The sequence below is a fragment of the Petaurus breviceps genome, unplaced genomic scaffold, assembly GCF_028583685.1.
Source record: "Petaurus breviceps papuanus isolate PSGF00001 unplaced genomic scaffold, PetGlider_PUasm1.0 688, whole genome shotgun sequence".
Lineage (NCBI taxonomy): Eukaryota > Metazoa > Chordata > Mammalia > Diprotodontia > Petauridae > Petaurus > Petaurus breviceps.
The window spans coordinates 12,553,856-12,571,046 of NW_027186457.1; the positions used below are offsets into that span (position 1 = coordinate 12,553,856).

General features: G+C 38.8%; 1 protein-coding gene across 4 annotated transcripts in view; it reads left to right on the forward strand.

The window, feature by feature from the left end:
* Positions 1 to 17,191, forward strand: part of RASA2 (RAS p21 protein activator 2) — a 143,915-nt gene that overhangs the window by 29,528 nt on the left and 97,196 nt on the right. For all 4 annotated transcript variants that reach the window (XM_069104648.1, XM_069104649.1, XM_069104650.1 and 1 more), the window contains exons 3-4: positions 2,220 to 2,323; positions 15,970 to 16,064. In XM_069104648.1, coding sequence (XP_068960749.1) covers positions 2,220 to 2,323; positions 15,970 to 16,064 — 199 coding nt within the window. The remainder of the gene's footprint in view (positions 1 to 2,219; positions 2,324 to 15,969; positions 16,065 to 17,191) is intronic.

Below are 17,191 nucleotides of genomic sequence, written 5' to 3' on the forward strand. Positions count from 1 at the left end.
CCATGAGATATTTCACATTACCTTCTATTCTTACATTTGTTTGGATCTGTTTAACAGCATCTTGATTTCTCTTAAAGTCACTAGCTTCCCTTTGCTCCAATCTAATTCTGAAGGAATGATTCTCCTCATTGAGCTTTTGAGATTCTTTTTCCATCTGGCAAATTCAGCTTTTCAAGGCATTCCTCTCCTCATTGCCTTTTTCAGCCTCTTTTGCCAATTGAGTCTGTTTTTTAAGGTGTGATTTTCCTCAGTTAGGCTGTTGACTCTCAGTTCATAATTTTCTTGCATCATTCTCATTTCTCTTCCCAATTTTTCCTCCACTTTTTTTATCTGCTTCTTAAGGTCCTCTATGGCCTATAACCAGCTTGTATTTTCCTTTGAAGCTTTTGGTGCAGGAGTTCTGACTTCACTGTCTTCCTCCTGTTCCATGCTTTGCTCCTTTTTGTCCCCAAAATAGGAGTCTAATGTTGGAGTCTTCTGTTTGTTTTGCTTCTTTTGTCTGTTCATATAGCCCCTCAGTCACTTGACCCCTGGGCTTTTTGCCACAGTAGGACTCTGCCACTACACAAGGGAGCTTTCATCCCAAACCTTGGAGTTTTCTCAGCTACCGGAAGTATTAGTTGGGTGCCCTTGCTGAAACCTCCACACACTCTGGCAAGCTTGTCATACACCCCAGGACCTCCACCCTAGACTGCAATCCAGATCCAAGCAGATTAAAGGAAGAGAGATTACCCCTCAGACTGGTCGCTTGGTCCCCCTACACTCTGCAGGCCACGAGCCGGCAGCTCAGCGGCTTTTTGCCCCGGGGGCAAAGCTGACACACTCCCAGCTACTGGTCCCAAATTCCAGTCTGCACTGACCTCTCACTTTGTCCTTTGCATCTATATGTTGATGAATCTGGAAGTGGCCACAGCTGCTGGTGATCTGGAGTCCCTCCTGCCGGGGGCTGGTCAGGCCCACCCTGGGGCTAAAACCTCCGGCTCATGGAGGCCTGGGTTCGCCTCCCAGAGCGCTGCTCTGGCCGATTCCTGCTGGCCTGCCCTCAGTGGGAGGTTAGCTTCTTTGTGTCACTGTGTGGGTTCTGCAGCTCCAAAGTTTGTTTAGAGTCCCTTTTTACATGGATTGGGGAAGGTGGAAGCCAGAGCCCTGCGGAGGCCCTGCTTCTACTCCGCCCCCTCAAGAGAGTGCTTCTTGACCATTAGATTTCTCCAGAAACGAGCTAGATTGTCTTCTGACCCAGTAAATTCCATGTCCTTGGTGTGGGGTTTGAGTCAAAGCTGGATTACTTTTTGTCGGGAGTTTTTCAGACAGTTTAGATTTAGTAATCTTTGAGATAGCTTCTGATTCTAAAGGGGGATACTGTGACAAATTATTGCACACTCATCTTCAGAGTCTGGGCTGCCCCTTGAAAGACAGTTTGTAGTAACACCTGGGACATAGATATCTGGTTTACCTTTGTGGTTGTCTGCAAGTTCTTCTTTGTTCTCTTTTTCCTTCATAGGGAGCAGAGCCAGTGCTTGGAGAAGGAAGGCAGCCAGCTACATGGGTACAATAAGCAGAGAATGCAATATGCAACACTATCTTTTTTTTTTCTTTTTGGAGGGAGGAAAGCAGGGCAATTGGAATTAAGTGACTTGTCCAACATCACACGGCTAGAAAGTGTTAAGTGTCTGAGGCCGGATTTGAAACTCAGGTCCTCCTGACTCCAGGGCCTGTGCTTTATTCACTGTACCATCTAGCCACCCACTATGTGTTTATTTGTTTTGTTTTGGTTTTTTTTTTTTAATTAATTTTTTGAAATGAGCATTTTGTTGGTGTAAAGATCAGGATTTAACTTTCTATTCCATACATTTTGACTTTTTTTTTTTTTTGCTTAGCAACCTTTACACTCCAACTTTGGTTTCTTGAAATATGTTGACTTCGTGTCCCTCACTTTGGGGTAAATTATGGGGTCAGCAGTGCTTTCTTCACTTATGTTTTTAGGTCTTTTCAGAGTGAGCATAGCACTAGAGAGTCAAAGTGATCATCTGTTTATAAAACCACTGGAGTTCTCTGATGGGAATCTGAGGGACCTAGGTCCTCTCAGAACCTAAGAGGAAACCTGGTTTGGTCCAGGATGTGTTAGAAAAAGATTATTACATGATTTGTTTTATTAGGTGTGATATTGCTTTGGGGTAGTCAGAACTTTTCCTTACAGAATGTATTCCTTTTCTCTCTAGCCCATTTTATAGTGAAGAGTTTTACTTCGAGATTCCAAGAACTTTCCAGTATTTGTCTTTCTACATTTATGATAAAAGTGTTTTACAAAGAGATCTTCGAATAGGTAAGTACTGTTGATGATCATCACTTGTCATATATATATATATACTTATATATGTTTTTATTTGCTTAGCCAATAATTCCTTCAAGAACTGTGGTGATAGGTTCTAATAAAATCTTCTTTTTCTTTTCCTGTAGACTTCATTCTCAGGCATATTATTTTAGCTCTGAACTTGTGCTGGGCTACTTAGACAAAAGATGATAATGATATTGATCCACTCTCAGGAGAGTATACTTTTGCTCTTGATGATATATTGGCATTGATGGTAGAGGGGAAAGAGTAGTGCTGTCTGGAGTCAGAGGACCTGGGTTCAAATCCCACCTGACACATATCACCTGTGTGATCCTGTGCAAGTCACTTAACATCCCTGAGCATCGGTTTTCTCATCTGGAAAATAAGGGAATTGGACTAGATGACCTGTGAGGTCCTTTATGCCCTATACCTGTACATGATATTCTAGAAGGCAAAGAAGCTAGGATTACAACCAAGAATAAACTACTCAGTGAAAATTAGTATAATCCTTCCAAGGGAAAATGAATATTTAATGAAATAGAGAACTTTCAAACATTCCTGGTGAAAAGACTCAAGGCAAATAGAAAATTTGTCATTCAAACACAAAACTCAAGAGAAGCATAAACATAAAAGAGAAGTCATAAAGGACTTAATGAAGTTAAACTAGTTATGTTCTTGTATAGAAAGATGATATATGTAACTCCTAGGAACTTTATCATTATTAGGGCAGTTAAAAGGACTCCACACAGGGTACAGGCGTGAATTGATTGTGTTGGGATGATTTCAGAAAAATAGATGGCTGAGAAAGATGGATACACTAGAAAAAGGGGGAAAACTATCTTAAATAAAAGAAGCAGGCCAGGAAGCACTTTTACAGTGGAGCACAAAATTGGGAGGGGGTGGGGCAAATGCTTGAACCTCACTCTCATTGGAATTGGTTCAAAGAAGAAAGAATATATATATATGCGCACACATTCAGTTGACTATAAAAATCTGTCTTACCTAACAAGTAAGTAGAAGAGGAGAATAAGGGGGCAGCCAGGTGGCACAGTGAGTAGAGCACCAGCCCTGGAGTCAGGAAGACCTGAGTTCAAATGTGGCCTCAGACACTTAACACAAAAGCTAGCCCTGTGACCTTGGGCAAGTCACTTAACCCCAATTGCCCTCCAAAAAGTAAAAAAAAAAAAAAAAGAGGAGAATAAGAGAAAAGGGTGGGGGTTACGAGAAGGGAGATGGATTAAGGGAGACCATGGTTAGAAGAAAAACAGATTTTTGAGGAGGGACAGGGTCGAGAGAGAGAAAAAGAGAAACAGAAGAAAATAGGATAGAGGGAAATAATACAGTTAGAAATCATAACTGAATACAAATGGGATAAACTCACCCATAAAATGATAACAGAGTAGAATGGATTAGAAACAAGAAACCAACAATATGTTATTTATAAGAGACACACTTGATACAGAAACACACAGAGTTAAAATAATGGACTGAAGCAGAGTCTATTATACTTTAGTTGAAGTAAAAAAAATAAAAATGTGGGGATAGCAATCATGATCTTAGACAAAGCAAAAATAGACCTAATTAAAAGAGATAATAGGGGGAAATATATTTTTCTAAAACGTATCATAAACAATGAAGTAATATCAGTACTAAGCACATATATACCAAATGTCATAGCATCCAAGTTGTTAAAGACAGTTAAATGAATTACAGGAGAAAATAGTAAAACTATTTTAGTGGGGGAGCTGTACTTTCCCCTCTCAGAGGTAGATAAATGTACCCTAAAATAAATAAGAAAGAAGTAAAGGAGATAAATAGAATTTTAGACAAGTTAGATATCATAGACTTCTGGAGAAAACTGAATGGGAATAGAAAGGCTTATATCTTTTTCACAGTTGTACATATTCTCAAAAATTGACCATGTATTAGGGTATAAAAACCTTACAACCAAATACAGAAAAGCAGAGGTATTAAATGCAATCTTTTCAGACCATAATGCAATAAAAATGACCTTCAAAAAGGTCCATGGAAGCATAAATTAAAACTTTATTGGAAACTAAGTAATATAATCCTAAAGAGTGGACAAAAGAATAAATTATAGACATAATAATTTCATTAAATATAATGATAGCAACGAGACAATTGCCGAAATTTGTAGGATGCACCCAGTGTAGAACTTAGGGGAAAATTTTATATCTCTAAATATTTACATACCAGTAAGTAAGGGAAAGAGAGCAAGCAAGCAGATCAATGCAGTAGGAATGTAACTAAAAAACAAAAGAAGAAACATTGTTAGATAAATGTAAAATGAGTTGAAGTGACCTCTACTTCTAAAATTTTGTAGTATTTTGATTTACTCCATTGGAATTTGCCATATACTGCCTTTTGTTATAGTTATTTATTTTTGTTTCCCTTGATTATAAACTCATTGAGAGTAGGGAACAATTTATATACTCTATACCCACAGTGCCTAGCACATAGAACTATTGTGTATTTTTGTTTGGGGTTTGTTTGTTTTTTTGAGGGGGGAAGGCAAGGCCATTGGGATTAAGTGACTTGCCCAAGTTCACACAGCTAGTTAAATGTCAAGTGTCTGAGGTCACGTTTGAACTCAGATCCTCCTGACTCCAGGGACAGTGCTCTATTCACTGCATCACCTAACTGCCCCTATTGTGTATTTCTGGAAGGAATGAATACTTGAATTGCCTTGATTTCTCCTGGAAAATATGCCATCATTCCTTTAAAATCAATAGATCCAAAATAGAATTTATTATCTTTCTCTGCAGGTCTTCCCAAGTCTTGACACCCTCATTTTTTTAGTCTTCTGTGCTAGAAAATTTGCAATCCTCTTTCCCGTGAAGCTTTCTTCCCTTATCTCTCATTGAGCCCTGTTACTTCTCTTTCTGAAATATCTTAGATTTATCCATCTTTTCTCTTACCATGGCTATCACTGTAACCTAAGAATTTAACTCTTTGGGCTTGAATTACTACAATAACCTCCTTAGCTGATCTCTCTCCCTTCATTCTTGTCCTACAGTCAACCATATCAAACCCCAGACTGTACCTTAATAATGCTCCTACCACCAGCAAAAATGTCCTGTTTGCCTTAAGACAAACACCTCAGAAACCCAGATTAATGAAGATTAATATCTTGACTGAAGAGAAGAAAAGGCAAAGAGCATTGGATCCCCCAAAAAACTACTGGGGGGGGGGCAGCTGGGTGGCGCAGTGAGTAGAGCACCAGCCCTGGAGTCAGGAGGACCCGAGTTCAAATCCAGCCTCAGACACTTAACAAAAACTAGCCTTGTGACTGTGGGCAAGTCACTTAACCCCAATTGACCTCCAAAAAAAAGAAAAAACAAAAAAGCTATTGGGAATAGAAAAGCCAGCATGCTTATCAGGGCAGGAAAAAAATGAATAGAGAAATATTTGAGAGATACCTAGGCAACTGCTTTAAAAAAATACATTAAATATGAAGCCAAAACATTCCATTATATATTATATAATAACGCAAATAAAGAAACCTTATAGGAATAATGGTTCTTGATATAAACTTCAACACTTTTTTAAAAGGTTCTCTGTAGAAGAATGTAGTGACAGTTGTTAAGGTGGCAGAATGGAATATTATAAACTTGTATAATGTAAAATTTGACTTCATTGGAAGAGCTGCTTCTAGTTATGGCTTACTGTGAATTTCTGGAAAAGATCGCTGGAGTCACAGTTATTCTTATTTATCTCTTGGTAAAGCAAAAAATTCTATGGGTTGGTTTGCCTTATGATTTGTCTGTCATAAGAGGTATGTAGCTGAGTTTTCTCACTGATTCCTAAAAATGTTTTATCTTTTTTCCTTCTATTATTTTTTAAATGTAGAATTAATATCTGTGCATTTACGATCATGGGGAACAGGAATTGTTAGCCTGATGATACAGTTATACATACACACACACATATTTACACATTGATGTTTTGGTAGGAGAAATAATGGGCAGGGAGGATTCCTTTTCTAGTTTTTAAAAAAGTAAACCTTATAATGTGAAAATTTTCTCTATTGTATTCACTATACCTGCTTTTTTAGGTTAAAAACTGGTCTCACATCCTTTCATTTTTCATATAAACTTTAAAGAGATTTTATAAGCTAATTTTTCCATTCTTTGTATCTCGAATTGTTAGAAGTTGAATATCTTTTTTCCCTAAGTACTTTTCAACTCAAGTTTAGAATAAATAAAATCCATAACATGTAGGAATAGAAGCTGAACTAGAGTTGAGGAAAGATTGTTTTTCTAACTTGTGAAGGTTCAAATATTGGTTCTGAGTAAAATGGCAGCAGAAGATCCCTAATGTAGGATCCAGACTTTGTAAATTTCTTTGTGAGACAAAGAAAGCTTTTGTGCACCAACTTGAAGTATAGCACTGATACTGAAATTTCAAAGCTGAGGAACCAAACTGTAAAAAGTCAGGAAATTGCAAAGCTAAGGTTTTAGAAACAGTTAAGTTGAACTTATTGCCACATCTCTGATGCCTTATCTTCTTTCTTTTTTCCAAAAGAGGACTCAAAAACATTAAATGTACTTGGTTAAAATCCCAGTAGCACCCTTAGCAGTATGAGGATTTTGGCCATATGTATTGTTATAGGAGATGTTTATATAAACTTCAGGATAGAGTAAAATCTTAATGTATTTTCCTCAGGATATTTTATTTGAATATGTATTTCCACCTCACTAATGTTCCAGTTTAATACCCCATCTGGTGTTGGAGGTGTCCCTGGATGCTTGAAGGCTGAGCTAGATTGTCTTTGAATAGAGGTTTCCAGCAGGTTGATTGTTTGTTGTTTGAGAACCAGCCAAAGTTTAATGTGTCTTCACCAGGTTGTATGTTATCTAGGGTGATGAATATTTTGTTGATGGAAATCATTAAATTCAAATATAAATCAGCTCTTTATAATAAAGATACATTATTATTTTACCTGTTGGAGATACAGGAAACAGTCTGCCTTCCCTTCAAAGAAATTGCCTTCTACTGGCAGGAGTTTAAGGGGAGGGGGAAGAGAAGCCTTTTCTTGAGACCCCTTGATCCCTTCCTGAGAGATACAGAGGACCAGGATCTGGGTCAGTAGAGACAGATCTCACACTTGGAAGAGTGTAGAGCGTTTTAAAGTATTTTTTTTAAAAAAGCATCAAAGCGTGGATTTTTCTCATTCAGTAAATGTGTTTTGGTTTTCAGATTGCAAAGAACTCTAGACTTTAAAAACTTGGAGGAAGGAAAAGGGAGAAGGAAAGAAACAACCAAGTGTTTATATAGCACCTCCTGTGTGTCAGGCACCATGCTAAGTACTTTACAGATATTAACCTCATCTAATCCACAGTGCAGCCTTGGGAGTTGCTGTTACTGTTGTTGCCTGTTTTGCAACTGAGGATACTGAGATAGATGTTAAGTCACTTACTCAGGGTCAGAGTAAGGGTCTAAGTCCAGATTTGGAGTCAGATCTTTACCTATTACTCTTAAATTCAAATATAAATAGGCATTTATAATAAAGATACCTGCTTGGTGTCTTAATAGCCATTTATTATAAAAATTCCATTTCTACTCCTTGTTTTACCTTTTCTCAATCTCTCAGGATAATAAAATACAAAGAAAGAATTACAGATTCAAGTGATAAAAGTTCCAGTCATGGTTCTGTAATTGTATGACCTTAGGCAAATGATTTACTCTTTCTGGGCCTCAGCTTTCTTATCTCAAAAATCAAGGGATTTGACCAGATGATATCTAAAATCTCTCTGGTCTGAATCTCTGTGATTTTGTGGATCATGATTTGTGCTAGCACTTGAGTCTTGAGTTCAGCGATCACTGACATAACATGTTTCTTATGACATAAAATTGCCCAGAAACCACAAGTTTGGGTGTTGCTTTTTTTGGTAACAGAACCATAGTCCAACTACCTTCAGCTATTGGCAGCCTTACTATTTAATACCCCCCGTGTCTGGTTTCACTGTTGCTCTGGGTTATTGTTTCTCTGTATTGGCTGTTGTCTCTGTTGCTGTATTTTAAAATTGTAGCCAGAATTTGCCAGACTCTCTGGTTCCATTCTGATGTAGCTTTTGTGGACTGTTAGATCTGTACTCACCATTCCAGACCCTTTTACCTCCTCTTTTCACTTCGCTGTGTCCAACCAGATGAAAGGAGAAGCACAGGAAGTGTGCATTTAGTGCATCCACAGTCAGGATTTTGCCATCTGGCAGTCCTCTTCAGGATCCCATGTAAAATCTCAGGGCTATGCTTCAGGAACATTCACAGAAGCTGTGTGGAGAGGCTGCTGCTGCTGAAGACGCTTCTCTGGAAGGGCCAACAAAGGTGGTTTCCATGTCACTCACAGCTGTATTTGCTTAGGGGGTTGCTTCCTTCGCTTTTCCCACTTTAAGCAATCAATATAGCATTTAGTTACTGTTTCTCTTATTATAAAATATGGTTAAGACTTGAGAAGACGAAGATAACACCTTTATATTTCCACAGTGTCAGGAGAGCATTTTTAAAATGTGTGCATACGTACATTTGGATAGTGGTTTAAAACTGGTGAAATAATTAGCTGTTCTAGGAAAATAAACCTAAATTGCTGAGTAATTAAAAAGCTTAGAATTGGGAGGGACTCTTAGAGAAGAACCATGGCAAATCTTATTTTTCAGTTGTGGAAACAAAGATATACTGAGATTAAGTAACTGACCTAAGGACATGTAGTTAGCTAAGAGACCCCTCTGGGACTGTAGTAGTCATTCAGCTCTCATTCATTATGCTGCCCAGATTCCCCACTCATAAACTCTGACCTTTTCTTTTAAAAAGTGATACCAAGAAAACTACAGTTCAGGATTAAAGGGAACTTAACATTTTTGTGAAATTTTCGTTTCCCTTTTTATGTTAGGTTGTCTGTTTTCTTTTCTAGGATAAAATGATTATTGGTCAGCACACATATATGTCTTCCATTTTGCATGTTCTCTGAAAGTAGGGAGGAGGAGTTCATTTCTTTTGGTCTTGTCTGATGAAATCAGAGTGCTCGTAATTGGTTTACCTATGTGGAGAAAAGTAGAAAAGGGGACTGTACAGATCATGTACAGTCAGTTCTCTGATTATGAATATAAACATTCTGGGCTAGTTGTAAGAGCAAGAAGTATCTCCTAAATCACTAAGTAAATGGTTAGTGGCTGTTAGAGGAAAAGGAGAAGGGCATGAATCATTCCTTTCTTGGCTGGTGGTTGTGGTAGGGGTTCCTGCTGTCCTGAGTTTCATCTTAAAGCAATTTTCCAGAGAAGCCATTTTCTAAATGATTCTGCGTTAGTTTTTAAAGTAGTCATCATTAAAAATACTTTGGGGTGCTACACTAGGTGGGACCCATTTATGACAGTGCCTTATGACATTGATTAAATATTTATTGAATGGATGAAATATACTTTAAATAAACTGTCTCTGGAAAAGTCAAGTTATTTGTAAGGTAGGGCTTTTCTGTATTTTATTTCTGTATGTAAGCAATGTTTAGGCTCAGAATTTAGAATCCAAGATTATATAGGATATTGAAGCTTTAGTGTCCTATTTTTCTTCTTGCCTGGTTCAGTGATGAATGGTGGAATAGATCTCATAATGTAATTTAATAATAATTATAATCACATTGTTACAGCACACAATACTGAAAGTTATTCATAATTTCATGCTGAGTCATTTTGGAGCTAACTGCATTCAGTGGATAGAGAGCTGGGCCTGGAATCAGGAAGACATTAGTTCAGATCTGGCCTCAGACACTTACTAGGGTGTAGAATGTATTTAGGGAGGACTATTACCTCCAGTATAAGGGCTGCTGTGCCCTTTTCAGGGCTGCTTTCCACCTTTGGTGTCCACCACCCAACTCAACTATGGCTCCAAGAAGTTGTACCATGTGCAGTGGCCATACCCCAGTAAACCATTTCAGCAGATGGGCTTCTAGGTTGAGAGTAATTGACAAATCTCAAACCCTTCAGTGAGTTTGGGGGATGTTTATCCCAAGCATGTGAAGACTTCCAGTGGAATGGTCAGAAGAGGACAGTTTGTGCAAAGACCATGAAAGCACCTAAAGCGGATGCTATGGAGTGCTTAACGCTTGGTTTGACATTGAAGACACCAAGGTCATCCACTGCATCCTGGGCCATCATCACATGTCTGGATTTTGTCTTGCCTACTGGACTCCAGTGACTCTGGAAGAGAGAGTAAGGCCTGTGACTTCACTTCACCCCATTCTGCCTCACTTAAATCCAATTATAGGCAAACCAAAAGACATCACCCATGCCATTTAACCTTTTTTACTTGCCTTAAAGTCTTTGTCTCAAAACAGCAGGTACAGATACACTGGGAGGTATAGTCATAACCCTGTATACAGACAGCTGTGGCCATTGGGCATCTTCTCACTGGAAGCAGCAGTGGGATTTGGCAGCCCCTTGGGTGTCTGAGCAGCCTTTTGAGCTTAGCAAAGCTAAGAGAGATGCAGAATTCTTGGCTAAGTAAGAAAGCAAATGAAATTCAGTTTTATGCTGATAGTAACAATCCAAAGTGCTTTTATGATGTCCTGAAGGCTGTTCATGGGCGAAGAACCTATGGTAGGTACATCTCAGCTACTCATTGCTGATGAAACCACATTGATTAGTGATAAGGACATAATCCTGGAGAGATGGGCTAAAGACTTCCATAGTATTCTCAACAGACAATCATCAATCAGTGCCCAAGCCACTGACCATGTACTTGAGGTAAGAGTCAACTCCTCTCTAGCTGAATGTCCAACTGAAGAAGAGGTGCTGAATGCCGTGAGACTCCCCTTGTGTAGAAAAGCACCTAGATTCTATTCCAGCTTAGATTTACAAGGCAGAGGGTCCACTGCTCATACAAAAGCTGAATGAAATTTTCTGGGTTATATGGCAAGAGGAGGTTCCCTCAGGAGTTCAGAGATGCCTCCATTGTCCATCTCTATAAAGATAAAGGAAATATATCATCCTGTGACAATCACTGGGGAGGGGGGATGGGAGTGGAAGTGGGGGGCAAGGTCTCTATTAGTCACTACTGGCAAGATTCTTTTTTTTTTTTTTTGGTGCTTTTTCGAGGGGGGAAGGTAGGGCAGTTGGGGTTAAGTGACTTGCCCATGGTCACACGGCTAGTTTTTTTGTGTTAATTGTCTGAGGTCAGTTTTGAACTCATGTCCTCCTGACTCCAGGGCTGGTGCTATATTCACTGTGCCACCTAACCGCGCCTACTGGTAAGATTCTTGCCAGAGCTCTCCTTAATAATTGGCTGATCCTTCACCTAGAAGATGGTCATCTGCCTGAGAGCCATTTTGGCTTTAGAAAGGCCTGAGGAACGGTTGATATAGTATTTTCTGCCCAGCAACTTCAGGAGAAATGGCAGGAGCTGAACAGAGGTCTCTATACAACATTCATTGATCTGACCAAGACTTTTGATATTGTCAGTTATGAGGGCTTATGGAAAATTATGTCAAAATTTAGTTGCCTGGAGAAGTTCATCAGTACTATGTGTCAGTTTCGTGATGGCATGTTTGCCTGGGTTCTGTGTAATGGATGATGCCCTTGTGCCTTCCCAGTCACTAATGGAGTGAAGCAAGGCTGTGTGCTTGCTCCCATGCTTTTTACCATGGTGTTTTCAGAAATGTTGTCAGAAATCTTCCACAAAGATGAAGATGGCATTAAGGTCAGCTACTGCATTGATGGTAAATTCTTCAACTTGAAAAGGTTACAAGCCAAGACTAAAGTGAAGGGAGAATTGGTGCATGATGTTTTGCTCATAGGCGAACGTGCACTCAGTGTAGTCTCTGAGGCAAAAATGCAACAAAATCTGGATCGATTCTCTGCTGCTTGTGCTAAATTTGGCCTAACAACACCAAGAAAGCACAGGTTCTCCACCAGCCAGAATCACACCATATGTGGAACATATATACAGTGAATGGAGAAGTTTTGAATACTGTGGATAAATTCACTTCCCCTGTCAGTGTACTTCCCAGGGATATACACATAGATGATGAGGTTGAAGTACTCACTGCCAGAGCTGGCTGTGTTTGAGAGGCTCCAAAGGAAAGTGTGGGAGAGAAGAGGCATCAGACTGCCTACCAGACTGAAGGTCCGCAGAGCCATCGTGCTAACCTCATTGTCGTATACCTGTGAGACAGTCTACCAGCACCATGACAGGAAGCCAAATCACTTCCATTTGAATTGTCTTAGGTAAATTCTGAAGATCACCTGGCAAGATTTGGCACCAGACAGTGAGGTCCTTTCTTGAACTAAACTGCCAAGCATTAAAATTCTACTAAAAAGAGCACAATTCCAGTAGGTTGGCCACATTGTTCAAGTGCCAAATGTACATAAACTCACATAAGGCAGGTGCTCCCATGGTAGTCAGAAAAAATGAGATAAGGACACTCTCAAGGTCTCTCTGAAGAACTTTGGGACTGACTGTAAGACATGGAGAAACTAAGACACAAAGGACTGCCTAGTATGATGCGCCTGCATCAGAAAAGGCACTGCACTGCATGAATTACATGGAATTGCAGTAGCTCAAAAGGAACGTGAGATTCACAAATTGAGAGACTCTTCCCTGCAGGTGTTTATACGGACTCTTTGTGCCCGATCTGTGGTAGAGCCTTCTAAGCTCATCTGGGCCTGATCCGCCACAGTAGGACACACTGCACCTTGACCCCAACATAGTGACGTTGTTTCGGTCCTCTTCAGGAATGAAAGACAGCAACTACCAACCATATACTCACTAGCTGTGTGACCCTGGGCAAGTCACTTAACCTGCTTACCTTAAGCCTCCGGAGAAGGAAGGAGCAATCTACTCCAGTTACCTTCGCCAAGAAAACTCCATGGACAGTGTGGTCAAAGAGTCAGACATGATAGATCATCTCAACCACAACAGCAACCAAAGTGAAACCTTGTTTTAAATACGGGATTTTTTTCTGGTCTAGCCAGGTACTTTGACAGAAAAATGGCAGGGTTGGGAATTATTTAGGTATTCTAGGAAATATCAGACTTTTGAACTTTGCCCACACTTCTTACTGGGAAAAAAGTAATATAAAAATCAGGCATTTTAATGCTGCTTCTTATTATATATACATAAAATATATTAAAGGTAATTTTTTTCCTAAGGCATGGGCATACTAATGCTTTGTGATCATATACAGGAGATTTAATCAAAGTACTCAAAAGGATGAGGCAGATTGACTCAGGAGTGAATTATCAATCCCAGGATTGTTTATATCTAAATTTCATATGTCAGTAGTTATATTTAATTTTCAATTTAAGTAGCATAATCTTGACTTTTTTTTTTATTAGTCTTCTCCTTTGGGGGGAATGAACCCAAATTATAATGAAAACAAAACCAGATATTTAGCTTTTTTAATAATCCCATTTTCTTGTAGATAGAATTATTTTTTGCTGCTCAGTTTCAAATTCATGAACAGAGAGAAGAATTTAAAATTTTTTTCATTGACATTATGGCCCATCTCAGTTTTTTATTAGTGTTTTTTTCTTGGGGGTATGGGTTCTGGATCTTCTAATTTCCTTAGTGTAAAGCATTCTTTATATGGAAGCTTCTCCCTCCCTCCCTCATTGCTGATTGGTGCCTGTTGGCAATTGTGTTGGATTAGGGAAGTCTGTTGGGATACTAAACAATCAGATTGCTTTTCCAGGGACACACAGCCAGTATGTGTCAGGTGAAATTTTTACTGTCATTTATTCATGAAGCAAACAGTTACTGCCCACCAGTTGCAGAGCACTCTTGCTAAGGAAGGATTACAGATGCAAACAAGAATCCCTGCTCCCAAGGCATTTACAGTCTCGAAGAATCTACTTTAATTGATTTCATTTCCATGGCATATATAAGTTGAAATCCTTTGACAACCTGCTCTCTTGTTTCTACAAGTCAAAATTAGTTTGGTTTTGAATTTTGTGAACAATGAATTCCATTTTCTGGGTGTAAAAGATGTGAAACTTAGTATAGAATGTTGTCAGCTGAGCAGTTTTATGTGATAAAGTAAAAGGAAGGGAGATTTTTTGTTTTTAATATTACAGTTTGTCCTCCAAGTTTTATTTTTGGAAAGTTGAAATTGGTGCTAGTATTTAGGAAATGGCAGCTTCTGTAAATACAACTCCTTTAAAGCAGACTGAGGAGAGGAAGGAAATGCTCTGTACTAACAGCAAATGCCTCTTCGTTATACGTTTGGTTCACTACGATGTGTCTTGTGTGACATTTCAGACAGAAACTTTTTAAACAATTGTATTTTTACATATCTGGAAGTATAGACCAGGGCTTTCTTGCAAACTCATTTGTTAACACATAATGTCTTACTTGTCACCTAATCCTCAAATTATTTTCCTTATGTTTAGTGGCATGGCATAGTGGTAATTAAGTTCACTTCCACAAATCTTAAACAGTAGCTTTGTAAGACCCAGGAACCCTGGAAACAACTGATAGAAATGTACCTGTCACTGTTCTTCCATTCTAATGGACAATAAGCCATGAATAGACAAGCATTTCCTAAATGCCTCTGAAAGTCCAGGCATGCTGTGCTGGGCTTTAGTGTTTCAGAGACACAATGAAACCATCTCTACCCAGTGGGCTTAAAGTTAACTAAGGAAAACATGTACACACAAAAGCTACCAGCACGGGGTTCTCAGGAGACTTCTTGAGAAGCTGACGTTTGAGCTGAGTGTGGAAGGGTTCTAAGAGTTCTGAGAGGGGCAGGTGAGGCGGAGGTCATGTCATACACGCACAATGAAATGATTTCTGAAGAGAGTGGGCTCCAGCAGTTTCTGGGGGAGGTATAGAGAGTCAGGAAAGGCTTCCTAGAGGATGTGCCACCCAAGTGAATCTTGAAGGAACTAAGAATTCTAAGAGATGGAGGTAAGAAGAGATTTCAAGCCAGGCTTCGGAGCCTGCTGGTGTGAACCCTAAGACAGAGGGGAGAGAGAAGGTTGAGTTGAGGCAGCTGTGTGTGACCCTAGGCAAACAAATCACTAACCCTGTTGTGCCTCAATTTCTTCATTTGGAAAATGGGGGTAATAATAAAAATATCTACCTCCTCAGGGTTTTGATGAGCATAAAATGAGATATATTTATAAAGCACTTCACAAGTGCTAGCTATTATTATTATTACCTAGTAGACTAATTAATCTAGAATCAGAACTCAGGGATATGTGTAACTAATTAGAATTTTTTGAAGTGAAATATGAGTAATAATAATTTGGGATTTTTGCTAGAAAGTATGCAGTTTGGGATTTTTGTTTTGTAATGTAAATGTGCATTGGTTTTCCCTTTAGTACTGAATGGGGGATGGGGATGTAAATGTGCATAAGCATTGAAAAATGTGGTAGCATGGAAATACAAATGAGTTTTTGTCTCATCTCCTGACCTAAGGTGACCTAACACTGGGTCCTCCAAAGGGCAGGAAGAAATGAAGTGTTTTAATGTAGATGCAAAATGCTTTGTTACTAGTAGACACAGCACATGTACACAAAAACACAGAGTAGGCTTTCTACGAAGTATTTTAATCTGTAGTATTAATGAGTGTTAGGGAGAAAAAAAATCAGTTTTTAAAAAATATTATTTTGCTTATTTTCTTTCAGGAAAAGTTGCCATCAAGAAAGAAGCCTTGTGTACCCACACTGGCAAAGAAACATGGTTTTCCCTTCAGCCTGTTGATTCCAATTCTGAGGTTCAGGTAAACATTAAAATTAAATTTCTTCCAAGATTATCACATACATAAAATGAGTAAAACAAAACTGGTTAGTATTGTAGTTGGTACTATCTTATGCAATTTTAGTTTTGTTTTTTAAATTTTTTTGCTTTTTGGAGGGAAGAGGGCAGGGCAATTGGTGACTTGCCCGAAGTCACATGGCTAGTAATTAGTTTATTTTTAAATATATTTTTATTGATACCTTTTTTATATTTCCTAAGTTTCCCCCTGTATCCCTTCGCCTCCCTTCTGTGCTTCTCCCAGAACCATTCCTTATAACAAAATATTTATTTTCAAAAGAAAAAGAGAAAGAGAAAAAATTAGTGAAATGGATCAGTATATTTAAAAAAAAGTCTGACAGCATATGGAATGTTCCATACCCATAGCTATTTTAGTTTTTAATACTAACACAAGGGACAATACAATAGTCTCTTATATGGGATTTTAGTAGTTGGTGAGAGGTGGGAGGAGGGTTGAGTTGACTTTGTGTGCGGGTTCTACTCTTCTGGGCTTAAAAGTGAGAAGACAACATTGTACCTTTCTGTCCTTGCACTTGGATCTGGAGGTTGGTCTGTTATAAGATGCAGATTTTATCACTATATTTTAATTTTTTTGTAGACTTTTTCCCTGTTTTGATTCTACTTTTAACTTCTCTGAACCTCGTTTTTTTATAAAGTGAAGGAATTGGAATTGATGAAATGCTTTCTAGCTCCAAATCTGGATTTCTATGATTCTGAGTCACTATAGACAAGGGTAATAGCTATTGCCTAAGAAGTAAGACTGAATTTTAAAAATGAATGTTTGTAGGACTTAACTGAAAGTAACATTCTTCCTGTAAATAGGGGGGATGAGTTTCTGGGGAAAAGAGTGAGTTTGATTCTGAGCATGTTGAGTTTGAGATGTCTTTTTGGACATGAAGCTGGAAATTTCCAGCAGGCAGTTCCTCGCATCGCTATATTTGATAAGCATGCTCTCTGCATCTTTGCTCCATAGATAGAAATGTTCAGTAGAATTGGACTATGTGGCAGTCTACTGGAAAACTCTCCCTCCAGGTGGTGGTGGTGGTAGTAGTAGCACCAACTGCTAACATTTGTGTAGCCCTTCCTCTATTC